Source organism: Electrona antarctica (assembly GCF_951216825.1).
Source record: "Electrona antarctica genome assembly, chromosome: 24".
Taxonomy (NCBI): Eukaryota; Metazoa; Chordata; class Actinopteri; order Myctophiformes; family Myctophidae; genus Electrona; species Electrona antarctica.
In genome coordinates, this window is record NC_136803.1 from 8,855,588 (window position 1) to 8,874,489 (window position 18,902).

Genomic DNA, 18,902 nt, shown 5'->3' on the forward strand with positions numbered 1-18,902 from the left:
CTGTCTCTTTGAAGAGGGGGATGGGGGAGTGGGGCATCTCACTGTGCCACTTTTGGTGTCCAAAACAGACAATTACAATTTGTCTCACAAAAATAGGCTTCTGAAGCAAAGTGGAACTGAGGCCAGTCCTAGAGATTATCGTGTAAAGTGCTGTCCAGTCTTAAATTATGCTGATTATTCTGTTACAAAGGATTATTCTGTTAAAAAACGGGGTCGTATTATAAATCGGGGACTAGACTAAGTATTTGACATTCAATGTTCTTTTTCCACAAATGGGGGTCGTCTTATAATCAGACTTGTCTTGTTGAGGAAAAATGTAGAAAAGAATGAATCCCAAAGAACGATAAGAACGACATCGAGATGAACACGCTCCTGTTGGCTTACCTCAGAGCAAAGATGGGGCACAATGATGCAAAGCTGGGGGCAGAGATGGATGCACGGCTCCGGGAGGAGATGGAAGAAGATGACCGTCTACGTAAGGAGGTCCAGGAGATGAAGAGGCAGTACCTCCAGAGAGGTAGGAGAAGGAGAGAATTCTGAATGAGCTGCAGGATTTACAGATTGCAGCATTGGAGCCAGTGGTTGAAGCCTCTGCCATTGACACCACCCGGCATGAGCTTCCTGTAAAGAACATCCACATCGAATTGGAATTTTTGGATAAAGCAGAAGTTTGCCTGAAGGCCGGTGAGAGGATCCTGATGGACTGTACGCATGGAGATCAAGACAACACCAATGTGAAATGCCTGAGAGACATGGAAAAAGGCTTCAAAGGATATCAGTCACGAGCTGTCCCAAGGCTTTTCAGAGCTGCTGGCGTGTTTCCTCCTCCGCGTCATCAGTGCCCATACCCGAGGCGGGGTTGGCGAAAGGGCCTTTCTGTGCGGAGTTTGCATGTTCTCCCCGTGTCCCCAAGGGTAGGTACCCTCACAAAAACATGCTGTAATCCTGGTCTCTAAACAAACTGCCTCCCCCTGGCCAGCCGGGGCGCCTGATGGAGGGGAAAGGAACTGGTTGGAATAACGTGTTCCTTCCACGCGCTACGTCCAACCAGAGAAACTCCCCCCTGTCACGTGTAAAGGAGCAACTTGGACACTCAGGCATGAAGGAAGCATGAGTTCAAGTCCGTTGCTCTCCCCATGTCCCCCATATATGGGGACTAGGTTGGCGGAGGGTGTGTAGAGAGCCCAGGATCACATTAGATAATTGGCACAGGGGTGAAAAAATGGGTTACAAAATCGAGGGATAAAAATTAAAAAAAAAAAAAAAAAAAAAGAGCTGCTGGAGTTGTCGGGGTTGGTCAGTCGTCAGGCCATCCACAGCCAGCAGGCCTTGGAATAAGAACCTGGGCACGAGCAGGATCCAGGAGCTGCACGGCTCCAAGTGAAGGACCCACCTCACCCTGCACTGCTGTTGTATATTAGAGACCTGTGTGATGAGTGTTTTTATGTCACCTGAAACCGCCTGTAGGTCTCTATTGTATATATTTGTGTATTAACAACTTAACTTTTATTGTAATTTTGTAATAAAGACGGTTGTCTAGTAAAAAGAAAAAAAAAAGAAAAGAAAAGAATGAATCAGCAAAAAAAAAATATATACAAAAGAAAACAAAAAAAACAACATTAGATGAGATGCACTTATCCACGTGGAAGTTCTAAAGTCACAATTTTGATAAACTGTGGTTTGTGGCTATGGTTTTTAACCATTCCCTGTGGATCACACGTGCTTCCATACACAGGAGAATCCAAACTCACCGAAATGGGACATGTGTCAAAGTTAAAGTCAACAAGAAAAGAGAGTGTGTGGCTAAATCATTTTGCCAAAATTGCCTATGCATATTGCATACCAGTTTACCTTCTCACCAACGACATTCTTCAGCTTTTGTTGCACAAACAAAAGATAACCCTCCATTTCAGTCCTGCTTGGGGTTTGTAGGACCAGATCAGACCATTTCCTGCACCCAGTTCTCTGCATTACGGATGCCTGGCTGTGACTATTGTCGTTTTACTGTATACCTTGCTGCTTGAGGACAGTGTAGACGTTATCTACTTTGCTCATCTTCTCGAAGAAGGGGATGAGGTCCAGCAGCTCCGTGTCAGACATGTCGTCGAACCACGAGACCACAGGCACCTGGACACAAACACAGAGGTTTGGGGGGGGTGGAGGGGGGGGAAGTCAGAAAAAAACAGGTTCACTCTTCTTCACAGCACAAAGTGCCTCAATAAGTTGCCAGGAGTCATGCTGAAGTGTTCTTGAGCGAGACACTGAGGCCACCTTCAAACGGCAACGGTCTATAGAGAAAACATAGAGATGTGCCTTCCGTTTAGACGGCGATGGCGTTATCGCTTATCGGGGGTTGATAACGTAACAAAGTGAAAACCCCTTCCAGAGTGAAAATCTTTGAAAACGCTCTATCCATGTAAAGTAAACAGGCAAAACGATGAATCCACAAAGTGTGTGACATCATGGTCCACGTTAGTAAGTAAGCCTTGCCGAGCCATGAGGCCCATAGGACAGGAGCCTATCTCCTGTTTATGTAGTGTGAGGCAGCTTGATGTACATTAACTAAATACCCTTGAGAAAGACACTTGAAAAGGACTATATTGCCGTCAGTCATTCACAATCACGTCTAATCACAGCTTTGGCCATTTATCATACACACAGAGACAATTGTCCTGTAAATTGTTTTACTTTTAGACATGGCTCTCATCAAAACATTGCTGAGCTTGCAGGGAATATCTTCGGCAAGCCTGTGCATTCAAACGCAATGACACAATAACTTTGCCAAAATAAATAGTTCACTGTATTGGATTAGCTATCTCAAGTTTCCTGAAATAAGTTACAATCTTCCCCAAAATGCCAATGCTCCACACGCCCTACTCTTCTCCCTCTTCTCCCTCCTGGCTCTCAAGCTATGGAATAACCACCTCTCTCACTCCCTCTTCAGACTTCACCTCATCCCTAGCACTCCTCTGTCCTCTCCTTGAATCGATAGATGCTAGTTATACTATGCAGATCTATGTGGGCTACTTGAAGCTATGTTTTCATGGGCTATTTTCTCTTTATTTAGATTTGTTTTGCTTGGCCACAAAATGTTAAGAATGTTATTAAGATGTGTAGCACGTTCAGTGTTCCCATGTTTTTTAGACAGATGCTAGGTTTGACGTTCACTTGTATGCTAGTTTCTTTGAAGCACTATGTTGTTCTCTTTGCACTCTGTGCGCCTGTGCACTTGTAAATCACTCTGGATTAAAGCATCTGCTTAATGCATAAATTAATTAATGGAAAACATTGGCTTCACCAAGAAAAAAAAAGACGACGAAAACCTATAAGGTGAATCATTTATACCAGACCATGCTATGGAATTTTAACTCTGGCCAGCTCAAAGATTTGATCAGTGAGAGTATACATGTGGAGGAGGTTGGGCTCAGTCAACCTGCCCTTCAGAATAATTATGCCTGGCTAATACTAATAGTACATAGTACACGTCTTACCGCGTTGTCCGGGTGGAAGATATAGGAGGCGGGGGAGTTGTCGATGATGATGACCTTGTTGAGGTCACGACCCAGGCGGCTCAGGTCCTTGACGTAGTTCCCGCGGTGGAACACGCACGACTCTCGGAACAGGCGACATCGGAACGCGCCCCACTTGTCCAGGAGATCCGATACAGGGTCTGCATACTGGGGCACAGACAGACAGACAGACAGACAGACAGACAGCAGATTTTTTTTAAAACATGTTTAAATATCAGCTACTGTACATAGTTAAAACCCATTCTGAACGGGAACCCCTTTTGGTGTTTTAACGAAGCATCATGTTATACTTTAGTTATTGAAAAATAGCAGATCTACAAGCTCATAGCGCGCCACCGAGTGGCGCGCTACGAGCTTGTAGGTCTGCTATTTTTGAAAAATCGTGAAAATGCGGCACAAATCTTTGAATATATATTCTTTCAGAAAACTTTTTTTTTTTATTTCGACATCAGGCCTAAATAGGTTAAACTCATTTAGACCTGAGGATGCATCTGTGTCACCTTGTAGCTTTTAACCACTTTAACCATTATTTTAATTATTTTGTATCTGGAGAGAATGAGCTGTAGAGTTGGCGGCGTGATAAAGATGTACTACTGACAATCCATTCTACTACTGAACAGGCAGTACAATAATGGTCTCACCTTGGCTAAACTGGCAGTGAACAGGACACACTCAAAGAGCTGTCCCATCCTCTTCAGGAACTCGTCTACATGAGGCCTTTTGAGCACGTACACCTGGAACGCCACACATTTCCAACACCGTTATAATTTACAATTTAGGTATTTTAGCAGATGCTCTTAATCCAGAGCGATTTACAGTAAGCAAGAACAAAAAACATGGCAATACATCAAATACATAAAATTAGTCATCATGAGTCATACGTAAGATAAGAACAGTGAAATATCAATATAATGAAACTATGCGTAATGCGTATATATTATAGTTATGTGAGGACTTAGGAAGAAGGTAGCATACAGTGGACAGAAATCCACCAAATCCATAGTTATAGCCATATCAGGACCAACCAACACTCCCCCATTATTTTACATACCGTTGTGTTGTGGACACTTTAACCCATTTTGGGCGGGAACCCCTTTTGGTGTTAGCATTATGTTATGCTTTAGCTATTGAAAAATAGCAGATCTACAAGCTTGTAGGTCTGCTAAGAACGACTGACACAGAAACATAGCTTTTTCAGAAAACTGTCAGGATGTAGAAGACAATGTTAATGTAATTCCTCCGCACATGTGTAGAAATCCTGGCTAGAAAAACATCCAATAAATAAAGATGTTCCTTTGAATGTCCTTCTGCGTTCTTTCCAAGGCTCTGCAATGTGCTCTGTGAATGGAGGACAGCGTTCCTGAACCAAGTCATCTGGAATAGGCTCTGCTTGTCTGAACAAACCTATCCTGGATTACTTGAATCAGGCCCGGACCTTTGGGCACGTCATCTGTCCTCACACGGCCATTTTCAAAATCCCTTAAATGCTAACAGCACCGTCCGGCACGTAGCAATTTGAACCTCCAGAGTGCCGAGCTGGGACCAGCACAGGAACGGTGAGGTCAGTGGATGAGAACACAGAACGTGACCTGTGAGGGCAGTTGACTAGACAAGGCGTTAACACATGCCTGCATGTCCCGACTAAAAAAAAAAGAAAAAAGAACGAGGGCTTTTCCTGGCCTCTAAGGAACTGCACTTTCATTTTCAGTGGGTTTCAAACCACTGATGATGTACAGTAACATTAGAGACATCATACAACCGACACACGGTATAGTCAAACAAATCCAATATCAATATGATTCTAATGCTTGATACAGTCATTAGTATGGCGGGCATCCGTACCTGGTGTTGCGTGCCATCAATCTCCACTGGAATGATGAAGTCTGCGTTGTTCACTGGCTGTTGGGAGTAACAAAGACAAATCAATGAAACATGTGCCATTGTTTGGTGGATGTCCTTACCCACAATGCCTTAAGTGTTAGCATCAAACCAATAATTGTCTTTGTGTGGTCTTGATGCATGGTGAACCCTTTGATTTACATGGGTAGAACCCACAGCCTCAGTAATGTTAATGGTGGTACATCTCTGTTGTAGCTCTACAAAGGCAATGCAAACCCTAAGTTCCTAACTATGGTGCTTTTATGTGACACCGAAGCGCTTTACATTCACCCACTTAACCACGCATTCACACACCAATGGCGGAGGAAACCATTGATTGATTGATTGAAGACCTCAAGAGGCGGCTGTTCGTAATGACAGCGGAGTCAGTACTTCTGTATATGGGATCAAGACATGACACAGCACAGCAGGAAATCACAGCACACATCACAGCACAGCAGGAAAGGGCCCTGGGTGGTGTCTAGTCTACGCAAGAATGCCATGAACGGCACCACTACTGTAGGCGTTGCATACTGTTGGAGGACACAATCACCTACCACAGGTCACAAACAAGGTCAGAGAAAGAGAAGGACGAGGCTGGCTGGGCACTGTGTGTAAAGCACCCGGAACTTATGGCAAGCAAACGGACACTGTGGGAGCCAACCCAGTGCACAGCCAGGGGGGGAATGAGGAGCACACCACCTATGTAGATGCACTGCATTGTGACAGCGGATACATGCCGTGTTGTGAGCTTGGAGGCCAGCTATTTTCGACGTGACATCGCAACAATGCGAAGTCACGCAACGAAGTATGTATGAATCGGGAGACTGGTTTGTTCTGCAACTATGTAATTGTGTTCTTATTGACCTGCTGAAGTGGGAAAAGGTTGGACTTTGTTTATAGTATGCTGCAGGCTTTGGTGCTTGAGCACATCTGCAATGGGAATGGAAGTTGCTCCACAACCATCGCAGTTTTTAGATTGATATACGTAGGGAATAGAACCCACAACTCACGATAGGGTCAGAACCACGCGCTACCTAGAAACATAAATATGGCTGCGGAAATCCATGGTTATTTGTGTTGGAGAACCAGCTAGCCTGGGTTTGGCGTCTGCCAAAGATGACAGCAATGTCATTGTAGCTGCCAACAACAACCAGGAGGTCCAGGACCATTAGCTAGACCTTACAGTGTGTCTCCTAATATACACATCTGATGGTGTAATGCACCCACAAGTGATCTAATATACGCATGTGATGGTGTAATGCACCCACAAGTGGCACCAGCTTATTTTTTTCTTTCCATAAAAAGAAGCCAGGAGGAGATACACAAACATGACCTGTAACTGTCCATATACCAGTGGTGTCAAGTAACTAAGTATATTTACTAGTACTGTTTACTTTACTAAGTACTGTACTTGGGTATTTCCAATTTGCAGTACTTTTACTTCTACTCCACTACATCTCAGAGGCAAATATTGTACTTTTACTTCACTACAATTGTTTTAATACTTACTTACTAGTTACTTGTAGATTCTGATTAAAATGACCAAATATACAGAAACCACTTCAGCCCTATATATATATAGATAGTTCATTTACACTATGCAGAGGGATTATAATTATTATATATTGTTTTCATACACTTCTCACCTTGAAAGAGCTGTGAACTAATGTCTCATCCAGGTCGATGACCACACAGATCTTTCCAGCATCTTTGGACTTTGCCGGAGGCAGCAATGGTCTCACCTGGATATAGAGATAAGAATAAATGCACGTAAATCACGTTTACTTGAAGCTGCACGAAACGACAAACCATCAGCTCTAAACCAAAACATCAAGCAACGCTTACTTGGGACTTACAAAGCGACATCTGAAAGATGAGAAAGTCAGAGACTGAATGACATAGAGAGAGAGATGGAGAGCTAGAGAGAGAGAGAGAGAGAGAGAGAGAGATGGAGAGCTAGAGAGAGAGAGAGAGAGAGAGAGAGAGAGAGAGATGGAGAGCTAGAGAGAGAGATGGAGAGCTAGAGAGAGAGAGAGGCAGGCTTGTTTTACTTTGTTTTCTCACTACAGATACAGTCTACAGATACAGTAAGACCCCCGGCCCCAATATAGCTGGTCGTTAGAGCAATGACTAGCCCCTTTCAGAACCCTGTATACCTTATTTTGTATTTGGGATGACAGTATCCAGGGTCTCTTGAAAGTCAATTCCTTCTCCCATCCACCCGTGGAAAGGCATTAATGGGAGTTGCCATTGAACATCATGTTTAGAGTGGAGAGTTGCTAAACTATGTTAATGCTGTCAGGAAACCAAAGAGTACCAGGTACTTTTGCCTACAGAGAAAAGGCGAGTAGAGCTGAACTGAGTTTAGCCGCTAGCCCACAGAGGAAAAAGAGCGTCATTAGAGAGACAGAGGGCAGTATTATGCGTGTCTTAAGTACCAGGTCTTATGACTTAACTTAAGACCTGGAGGCGTGGTCAATGCCATTTGGCTATTCTGAGTGGCCAAATGGCATTGATCACGCCTCCAGGTCTTAAGTTAAGTAATAAGACCTGGTACTTAAGACACGCATAATACTGCCCAGAGGGTGAGAGGTCAGATGTACGACACCAGCTATATTTTGGGGTTTAACTCATGTAACGTAAATCTAATTCTAATGCAGACTAAAACAAACAGACACGATAAACATCAACAAAATCATCTGATTTGGCAGCAGCGTTTCTCAACGTTGGTTCCGGGGACCACCAGACCTGAGGGGTCCGGATGGATCATTATGGATCTGTAACTCAGAGAGTACAAATGGAACCACATGATTTCATGTTCCATTTGCACACTCTCAAGAGTTAAATTAATAACACAGGATTTTACAGTGTGGGTTCAACAAAATCATATCAAATGGGGTGTCCGTGGCGGGAGGAAACATCATAACTCCATTTTTGAGGTTTGGGATTTTTTTTTGCATAAATCAGTGCTATTGAACACCATTTACGTCTGTGTTTTTTTTCGAAATTATCGAACCAATGGAAAGTGGTAAAAAGCGCTTTGGACAAAACCACTTAACTCCATTTGACCCTCAAACTGTCTGCTAAAAAAGGTTTTCTTAATTTCCTGAAAAAAATATATTTTTCATTTCCTGAAAAATGAACATTTTGCAGTTATGAGGTTTCCTCCGGACAGCAGAGATAAAAAAGGGGTTGAGGACCACTTTGTGGAGCACCTTGGAGACTATTAATAATAAAATAAAAAGGAGTTGAGGACCACTCTGTGAAGCACCTTGGAGACTATTAATAATAAAATAAAAAGGGGTTGAGGACCACTCTGTGAAGCACCTTGGAGACTATTAATAATAAAATAAAAAGGGGTTGAGGACCACTTTGTGAAGCACCTTGGAGACTATTAATAATAAAATATAAAAGGGGTTGAGGACCACTCTGTGAGGCACCTTGGAGACTATTAATAATAAAATAAAAAGGGGTTGAGGACCACTCTGTGAGGCACCTTGGAGACTATTAATAATAAAATAAAAAGGGGTTGAGGACCACTTTGTGAAGCACCTTGGAGACTATTATTCCGTTCTCTTCAACCAGCAGCGGGGCGTTGTTGTTGCCCGGCGGGGTCTCCGAGCGCTCTTCACACAGGCAGCAGAACAGACCGGACAGGAGGCCTCCACTTCTGGGCTTTTTGGACGACTGGGAGGAACCTGGGACAGAGGAGCGGATGCCATTTAATGGATGAAATGATTAATCAAATGATTGATTATTATGAATAGATTGACAGAACATTTATGTGTTTAGTAATGTAGATAGATGGATAGATAGATTGAAAACCGGTACCGTAAATTATAAAACAGTGTCATCACTCATCAGTTAGGAAAACGCTAACATGGACTATACACAAAAAAGCCGTAGCTTGTCGTTTCCATTGTGGTCCACCTTGACATATAGAACGGTACACAACATACTGCACAAGAAAATCTAACACGTTTTCAGCCAAAACCTCAGTGTAGGATTTACCAATATAACGGCTGGAGTTATCACAGTGAGAAGGCATGAGGCAAGGCCTTCACTTCACCATCAGTGGGTTTTATTGACAAACACAGCAGCACAATGCTCCACCCAACCTGATTCATACCAACTGCCTTTCATTCATAGGCCCCTGTTGCAGATAATCACCTTGATGATGATACCATTCATTGTGGGTATTTCTTAACCCATTTTGGGCGAGAACCCCTTTTGGTGTTTTAAACATTATGTTATAATTTAGCTATTGAAAAATAGCAGATCTACAAACTCATAGCGCGCCACCGAGTGGCGTGCTACGAGCTTGTAGATCTGCTATATTTTTTTTTAAATCGTGAAAATATTTATTTCAGAAAACTGGAGGATTTAGAAGATTTTATTTTAATTGCGACGTCAGGCCTAAATGGGTTAACCACATATATATGTGTAGTGTGTACTGTACACCCATAGATACAGATGAAATGCATAATGCCAATAAAACCATACGAAACTACGATATACTGTAGTTACAAAATGATCCTGCCTTTAACCCCTTCTGGGCGGGAACCCATTTTGGTGTTTTAACTAAGCATTATGTTATGCTTTAGCTATTGAAAAAATAGCAGATCTACAAGCTCATAGCGCGCCACCAAGTGGCGCGCTACGAGCTTGTAGGTCTGCTATTTTTGAAAAATCGTAAAAAATGCGTCACAAATCTTTGAATATATATTCTTTCAGAGCAAAGGGTTTTTTTTATTTCGACATCAGGCCTAAATGGGTTAACCCCTTTAGACCTGAGGCCGGTTCTAAAACGCCTTCTAAATCTGGACCCAAGTTTACTGGAAAAACTCCAATATTTACCGGTATTCAAAAACTACAAAAACATGTTGTTGCTAGTACAGTATATACTGTACACAGCAACAACAACCCAAAAATGTGTTCCCGTCTTGAAAGGTACATTGAAGCACAATTCAATACAATGTGGTTTAAATAAACCACATTTATTTAAACCTCTTTTTTTTTGAGTGGTGCAACCACTCCAAGGAACAGCAATGTCCGTGTCAACCGTGTGTTCAACCGTGTTTGTGTGTGACTCTGAGCACCAGTACCAATGAGTACCAAAAGTGGCGCTGTTGTGCCAGAAACAGAGAGAGAGATAGTGCTGCACTGTTGCCTGCTAATGAGAGAGAGAGGGGGGGGGGGGGATTTGCACCACTCAGTTCACACGGGTGTGATTTTTTTAACTCTGAGTGCCGGCACTGCCCAATGAATTCCTCTTTTCTTTGATTCAATACAATGTTAGTTTAGCAATTGCCATTGATTCTCTCAGGTTCATAGTTGTATGATCTTGTATCAAAGTGATAATTAGACTATTGTCATTGATTCTCTCAGGTTCAGTTATTATTAAGTGATAATTAGACTATTGTCATTGATTCTCTCAGGTTCAGTTATTATGAAGTGATAATTAGCGGCGGCAGTGGCTCAGGACATAGATCGGCCGCTTGGGAACCGGAAGGTTCCCAGCTCGATCCCACACAGTGTCCTTGAGCAAGACACTTAACCCATTTTGGGCGGGAACCCCTTTTGGTGTTAGCAATATGTTATGCTTTAGCTATTGAAAAATAGCAGATCTACAAGCTCATAGCGCGCCACCGAGTGGCGCGCTACGAGCTTGTAGGTCTGCTATTTTTGAAAAATCTGAACCCCTTTTTTTTGAACGACTGACACAGAAACATAGCTTTTTCAGAAAACTGTCAGGATGTAGAAGACATTTTTAGAATCTGATCTCAGGTCAAAACGGGTTAATTTCTCCCGATGAGCAGGTTGGCGCCTTGCATGGTTTCCTCCGCCGTAGGTGTATGAATGTGTGCAATGGTTGAACGTAATGGACAATGCAATTAAAGCACGTTGGATAAAGGCGCTACATACAGTTGGGTGCCACCGATATTGTCCCTTATCATTTGACCCATTTAGGCCTGACCTCAACATTTTAAAAAATCCTTCTAAATCCTCCAGTTTTCTGAAATAAATATTTTCACGATTTTTCAAAAATAGCAGACCTACAAGCTCGTAGCGCGCCACTCAGTGGCGCGCTATGAGCTTGTAGATCTGCTATTTTTCAATAGCTAAATTATAACAATGTTTAAAACACCAAAAGGGGTTCCCGCCCAAAATGGGTTAACTTTTTATGGGTTAAAATGGGTTAACTTTTGCGCAGATCACGCAAAACTCAGCAAAAAGAAAAGGACAATATCGATGGCCTCCAACTGTACATAAATGTACCATTTAATTAGACTCATGTACAATAAAGCCAACACATGCCTCACAAGAGTTCTTCCATAACCATAACACTGATCTTAGTGACAGACTGTCCCAGACATTCCACCCAGTCCATCAATAAATGTTTTCAACACTTGGGAGTGTTGCTACGGCAGCTGTGAGGAGCTGTCCTGGATATAATAACCCCAGTTTGACATATTTGAAGTGACATAGACGTCTGTGTGTTGAACGAGTTTCCTGTTCCCTCCTGGGCCTTCAAAACCCCTTCAAAGCCTTCATCATCATTTCAGAACTACATGGGTGTCGAAAAATGAGCAGCCTAATTGCCTTTTTTTTTGCTTTTTCTGCCTTTATTGATAGGTTGAAAGTAGACTGACAGGAAATGGGGAGAGAGATGGGGGAAGACACGCGGCAAAGGCCGTCGGGATCGGGAGTCGAACCCGCGGCACGCCGTCAGGCTGGCTTGGCAGCCTAGGTGCCCAGGCTGTTGAGCTAACCGTCTGGGCCACCTAATTGCCTTTTTGATACAGAGACAGTCATGGCAGCAAGACTGAAGGAGAGGCAAAAAACTGATTTTTATTTTATTTTCAAAATGAGTTAACACATTCTGTGACAAAACGTTTTAATCCGTTTTTTGCAGCACAACCCTCCTGTGCCGTAATATTACGTTTTTATTAAAAAGGTTTTTTTTTCTTTTGTTTTTTAGATTTTTTTTTATCCGACTTGCACACGGACACGTGCACTCTTATTTATTATTTTATTTGTCCTTTTCACTTTCTGTTCAACAGGTGGCACTGAATGCACAAGCAGACTCTAACATGCTAGAGCATGTCTGAAATAAATGTCAGAGCTGAAATCGACGTGTAATGTAAATATGAAATAAATGCTTAAACAAGCTAGGTTTAGTAATGTAATGTTAGAGTCCACAGAAGCGAACCTTTCAAGCCTGTTTTCTCAACTCGCTGTTTTCTGCAAGACATTACTCTATAAGCCATATCTCCAAAACCGGTGGGTCAAACTGAACAATCAATATGTAAATTTGAAGCTATGATTCCCTGCTTTCATATGACATGAACAAAAGTCAAAACAATGACTTATCCTCTGTCAGAAACGGTCACAATTGTTGGAGATGTGTAATTGTGCAACAACAACAGCAATAAAGTATGTCATCATAGACATGTCTGGAGTCACCAGCCGCTATTCACAAGTCAATGAGGAGTCATCCACTGTGACTGGGAGAGCGCTTGTGGAGGAAGAAGGCCTCATTTCTTTCCTACCAATGAATGATTGACAAACTCCGCCATTACCTGCTTTTGAAAAGAATTGGCCTAAGGCTAGTAAGAGATGATGAGGCGGCGGCCACTAAGAAGAAAACACCTGCTTGGAATATGAAAGAAATGTCCTGTACAGTAACGTGGAGAATGAAGGATCAAAATCTATGATCTGTGAACAGCGTGCGCAATCACGTCTCACACTTTACATGTAAGGTGTGTTACAGACGCTCTCATCTGGAACAACTGACTGAGAAGCATTTGTACAACAGTACAAGAACAGAGATGATCCGAAAAACTGTGTATTGACGCACGCACGCACGCACGCACGCACGCACGCACGCACTCACTTTCAGTGTTAGAATGGACCCCCCCCCCCAAACCTCCACCCCCTTTCGTTCTCTTACACCCCAACCCATCTCTTTCTCTGTCCTGCTCTGGACGTGACCGTGTTACAAACACACAAACCTCTGTTGTCCGACTCCGTGCCTCTGTCTCACCCCCTCTCTTTTCACTAACCTCTCCCCCATTCCCCTCTCCTACTCTATTTGTGGACACATGAAGCCCATCTGACCCCGCGGTCGGCGGCTTCTGCCATGGGCACACACAAACAGGAAGAGGAAACAGAAGGGTATCACACATAGAAGAATTGTAAGGTCACAAATTCTTCATTCGCAAATGCAGGCAGTGCAAGAACTGCAAGACCAAGTGCGGGCAAGGTTTCTGTATAGTACTGTATACCTGGTTTCTGGGACCCTTTTTTCTAATCCTGTGTCTGACAATACAATGTTTTCCCATAGACACAGACAGTTTAGCTCTCTTACCGTTAATCTCAACCCTTAAATTCACTCGTTTGTTCCCATTTCCCATGGGTCGTTACTCACTTCCTCTGGCCCCAGGTTCACCGTTCCACCCTCATGGCTGTGTTTAGTCGCACATTTGATAGACCAAAAACAAAATACAGACCAAAATCTTTTGAAAACACCCGTTTCATTCATTAACACAAAACCTAACCCAAAATGTTACGATTAAATGAGGTCAGCACATTTTTTTTAGCACATTTGGGCAAGTGGCTATGGCCGTTTTTAGCCCAAGTTTTTTGTGCTAAACTAATGCTTGGAATGGATTCAGAATCATGAAAACCCCCTAGTTTGACACGTCACATGCTACTGAAAGCAGAATACATTTTAGGTAATTTTGCCTTATTGTGCCTTAACAGGTTTTTGATGGTGGCCATATGGATTTGGATTTTTACATGGGGGCTCAATTTGTTTAATAACCCTCCTAGATGACAAATCCATTGAGAAACGGACCTTTGCTCTCCGCAGTCACGGAACTGCCGTAAACGACCCAACTATAAATACATTCGATTATTTTATTATATTAATGTTATATTATCATTTCAATCTTAGTGTTTTGCCAGTTATTTCGGAGCCCACTTGCAATACCCTCGCTACCCACAGGTCGAGAATCACTGTTATAGAGTATATATATATATATATATATATATATATATATATATATATATATATGATATATAGTCAATAATGAGGCCATGTTCTCTGCCTAAACAAACTCATTCCAGCGTGATTATATTTGATGAGGGAAACGATCTTCAATCTGTAGTTTATTGCTGCCGGGCTAGTACTTTGCATTTCAAACATCCTGATCTGTCTGTGCGCCTGGCCCTGTCTAATAAATAATTATTCAGAATTTGATGATGAGCCAACTAGCCAAGCATAAACCTCGAACCCTGATTCATTCTTCTGTGTTTTCCACTGCTGTGTGAATAATCTGAAAGAGTTCGACAACAAACACTGAATGATGTTAAATAAATTATACAGAGACTGATACGCTTAGTGTAGCCACTAGCCTCGATACTCAGACTTTTATTTTCGTTCGCATTCGGCTCCAAAAGAAAAGCCTGGGAGTATAAAGAAGGATAGAGACTGAACTGGCGCGAAGCTACGCCAGTTCAGTCTCTATCCTTCTACGCTAAATAAATAACGGTTAGGAAGCTAAGACCATATGGTGGACTCCATGTTGCTCCCTGGAAGGAAAGAAACATGCACAATTGAGACCAGGAAGTTGTACATGCCCAAATTTGTGCATGGAGTCCACCGTACGGTCTTCGTTTCCTGTCCTCATTTAATAGTCAGTCCTTGGTCTAGGAGTGGGAGTGAACTACAGTCACTCCAAATTTGGTGACGTCAGTGTTGTCCGCTGATTTCTACTAGGGAGGGGCGGAGGGGGGTGGGGGCTCAGATCGTTGAACCAATATGGTCCAACACCGTGATCCCAGCGTCACCCGCCCCTCTATACCAGAAAACACAGTGGCTGGGCCAGGCTACGCTTAGTATAAAATGTACCCTTGTCACATAATGTACCCTTGTCACATAATTGATTTGATAATTCAACCAAAAATGACAATTTCTGTCAATTACTTGATAGCCTTGAATTCATGGATAGCCTTGAATTCGTGGAGATTCTTTAGTTTTTTGTCACATTTCTGTGATCCATTATTCCAATATTTGATTAATTGAAGGAGGGCAAACTTGACAAGAACAAAACGATATTTAAAACATTAGTTTATAACCTTCTCAGTGCAGATATTCTCAGTGGAATATTAGATCAGGAATGCGACATGAACAAAAAAAGAATATCCATGAATTCAAGGCTTCATGCAGTGATAGGGAAAAAAGGTAATTTTGTGGGCGAACTACCTCTTTAAAGAGGCTATAGTAAATGCACATCAAACTGGGGGTGGCTGAAATTTTAAAAATCACACCCGTGTGAACTGAGTGGTGCAACTCCCCTCTCCCCCCCCCCCTCTCTCTCTGTCTCTCATTAGCAGGCAACAGTGCAGCACTATCTCTCTCTCTCTGTTTCTGGCACAACAGCGCCACTTTTGCCCCTACTGCTACTCATAGTCACATAGGTTAACGTCACATAAGTTAACACGGACATTGCTGTTCCTTGGAGTGGTTGCACCACTCAAAAAGGTAGAATCATTATCTGGCATACAGCAGAATATTATTGTACCATTTCATTGTCTGTATCCAACATGGTTCTATCATGAATTAGACTTGAAGAAGAATATCAAAATCAAATAAAACGTTTAAACGTTGTATCAGTGTGATAGGTAGCTTATATACATCCTTATAAGCACTGGTGGTTTACTTTACACCACAAAGCAAAGACATGTTTCACTGGCGTGGCGGTTTCTTTGAAACCAGATGTGTAAAACCCTTTTTTTTTGCTGAGTGTAAACACACAGCAACAGTGTGTTTTGACTGGGTAAACAAATCCACAACCATGTTTTGAAGCTGGGGACATGGTTATGCAACAGATTAGGCTACCATAAGGCCCAATTAGAACCCAGGCAGCTACCAAGCAATTTAACCACCCCACACCTACTTTTATCATGACCTCAATATAAAACATAGAGACTAAATAGATACCCCAGCGATACACACACACACACACACACACACACACACACACACACACACACACACACACACACACACACACACACACACACACACACACACACACACACACACACACAGGCCTTGTCTGTCTGTCTGTCTGTCTCTCTCTCTCTCTCTCTCTCTCTCTCTCTCTTTCACACACACACAAATGTCAACATTCAGATGCTACTGTCACAAATCCAAGAGGGTTGAATGTGAGAGACGTTTAAATAAACAGCAGGCAAGATGATCATTACGACATTATGGCAATTAAGATAATGACAATAATATAATCATAATCATAATGATACAGGTGGTTCAGAGATGACGAATGGCAGTATAGCCCTGCTGCTTTCCAGCTCTCTAAAAGGTCTACAACTTCATGCATTTTCCTGTAGGCCTCGAGTTAAACCATGCAGTGACCTGCTGATTAGTATGAAGTTAGTGTACGTCACCTGAAGTACTGTATGTCAATCACATGTCATGGTCTTATCAGTAACAAGGATATAAACAGCGTTTGAGAAGGAGAATATTAAAATATAAAACAACAAATCAATTGGGACATTAAAACCCAATTTAATCAATTCCCACCCAAAGACAATCTGCATTCCATAGTAAAGCATTTTAAATTGCTCAATTGTGCATGGTGGTTATATATTTATTTCAAGAATACGGATTCTGAATTGAAAATGGAGGACCCTGGTGTAAACAAGTCGTAGTGCTTTTTCTGGTTTTATCCTAGCAGCAGCTTTTTATTGACCTGTACTTTCTCTGAAATGCATCTACAAACTGTGAATACAAATTTCAATCAAATCGATCATAATAGGCAGCCCTCAGAGGGTGAGTTGTTTTGTGATTACAAATACACTTGCAGAGTTGTTGAGATGAGCTTTAGTTGAAGTTGTAAAAGGTGTTGTTGACATGCAGGTTGTGCTGCAGCAGATCTATAAACTATGACATACGTGATATATTATGCTCAAACTTTTTAAATGCACTCACCAGATCTCTGTCGGGGTGATTTCTTTGCCTCTTCATCGCGACTAACTTGAGTTATTATGGAGGACGGAGTGTCCATCACACATCCACAATATTAATAGTATTATCTAACGCTTTCGAACTGAACCCCGTGTGTCTGACTGTACTGTAGCTTATCTTATACTTTCGCAATAAAGATTGTTCGACAACAACACAGTGCATTAAACACACATAACATCAAGTTAACGTTTATAAACAAGTGGAACTATCCCCGGCGGTAATAAACGACACGTCGAATTATCTAACGCGTCCATTTAAAATCATAACCGTGCAGTTATTATCTATTTATCTGAAGACTGGAGGGTAGAAAACATTTGGCAAACAGTTGACAACTTTGATTCAACATGGAGTTTACTCTCCCCTCTAAAGTTTCAGGAGGTAGCTCTACATCCCATGGCCCGGGGGGATGGTCGCGCTGTGACTGGCTACTCAGTTAACTGGCAACCGTTGAGTTGACGCGAGAAGAACATGATTCAAGATTTAATCTTCTAGTGGTGCTATAGCCTGCAGTGCTAGGATATATTTCAACGCTATGGTGTGTAGATATATATACATGAACTAAAATGACTTATAATAAATCAACACGCATAATAAATATTCACTAAATCCAGCGGTTGCCCTAGGAACCAACTAGCCAATCAAAGTGCGACCGTTTATATGGCCCTTCGGGATATGGGTTATATACGCGCTACCATTTTCAAGATCCAAACATGGGACTGTGTGTGCGTGTGTGAGTGTGTGTGTGTGTGTGTGTGTGTGTGTGTGTGTGTGTGTGTGTGTGTGTGTGTGTTTGGGAGGGGGGGGGGGGGTCAAGGCCTCCCATCACTTAAAGGCAGCCGAGCACACACCATTACAACCCTTTAAAGTAGCCAAGAAATAAGTTATAAAATATGTGCCGAGGCTTTATCTACACGTCATAAGGAAGCCTTTATTTATTTATTTTTTATAATTTATATTATTTCAGTCAGTGTATTATATTTTTTCATAAAGTAGTAATGTGATCGTGTGTGAGAGATAGAGAGAGTTCAAATTACTGCAGCATTGAGCTGCAGGAGGAATGGGACTTGAACAAGTTCAAATTACTGCAGCATTGAATGAGACTTGAACACAGAAAGTCTGTACTGAAAGACTCCTCATTAGACCACTGCGCCATCAGTCAGACACTTTCAGCCAAAGTCTCCTGGTAATTTTGAAGTGATCTTTTGTTTGTTAGCCAGCCTTCAGTAAAGTTAAAATAACACAGAATCATATTAATCAGAAGTTTCTTAGCGCTGTTGAGGTCTTCTTTTGCATGTTAGTGTAACAGCCGGGAATCGAACCCTGGTCTCCCACGTGGAAAGCCAACATCCTGACCACTGAGACAAGTCAAAGGCAATTGCCTATGACTCAGGGGAGATATTAGAGTTTTGAGGTCGTCAGGCTGAGGCTGTGAGCCA

General features: G+C 42.2%; 1 protein-coding gene across 1 annotated transcript; it reads right to left on the reverse strand.

Moving 5' to 3' along the window:
- Nucleotides 1-1,602: 1,602 nt before the first annotated feature.
- LOC306916945 (carboxy-terminal domain RNA polymerase II polypeptide A small phosphatase 1-like) lies at nt 1,603-17,810 on the reverse strand. The gene is made up of 7 exons (XM_079495044.1): nt 17,431-17,810; nt 8,964-9,109; nt 7,058-7,153; nt 5,373-5,429; nt 4,172-4,264; nt 3,492-3,677; nt 1,603-2,127 (listed from the first exon to the last, which is right to left on the reverse strand). Exons 1-7 carry the CDS (start codon nt 17,504-17,506, stop codon nt 2,002-2,004), a joined length of 780 nt encoding a protein of 259 aa, XP_079351170.1. The 5' UTR covers nt 17,507-17,810; the 3' UTR covers nt 1,603-2,001.
- Nucleotides 17,811-18,902: the final 1,092 nt, after the last annotated feature.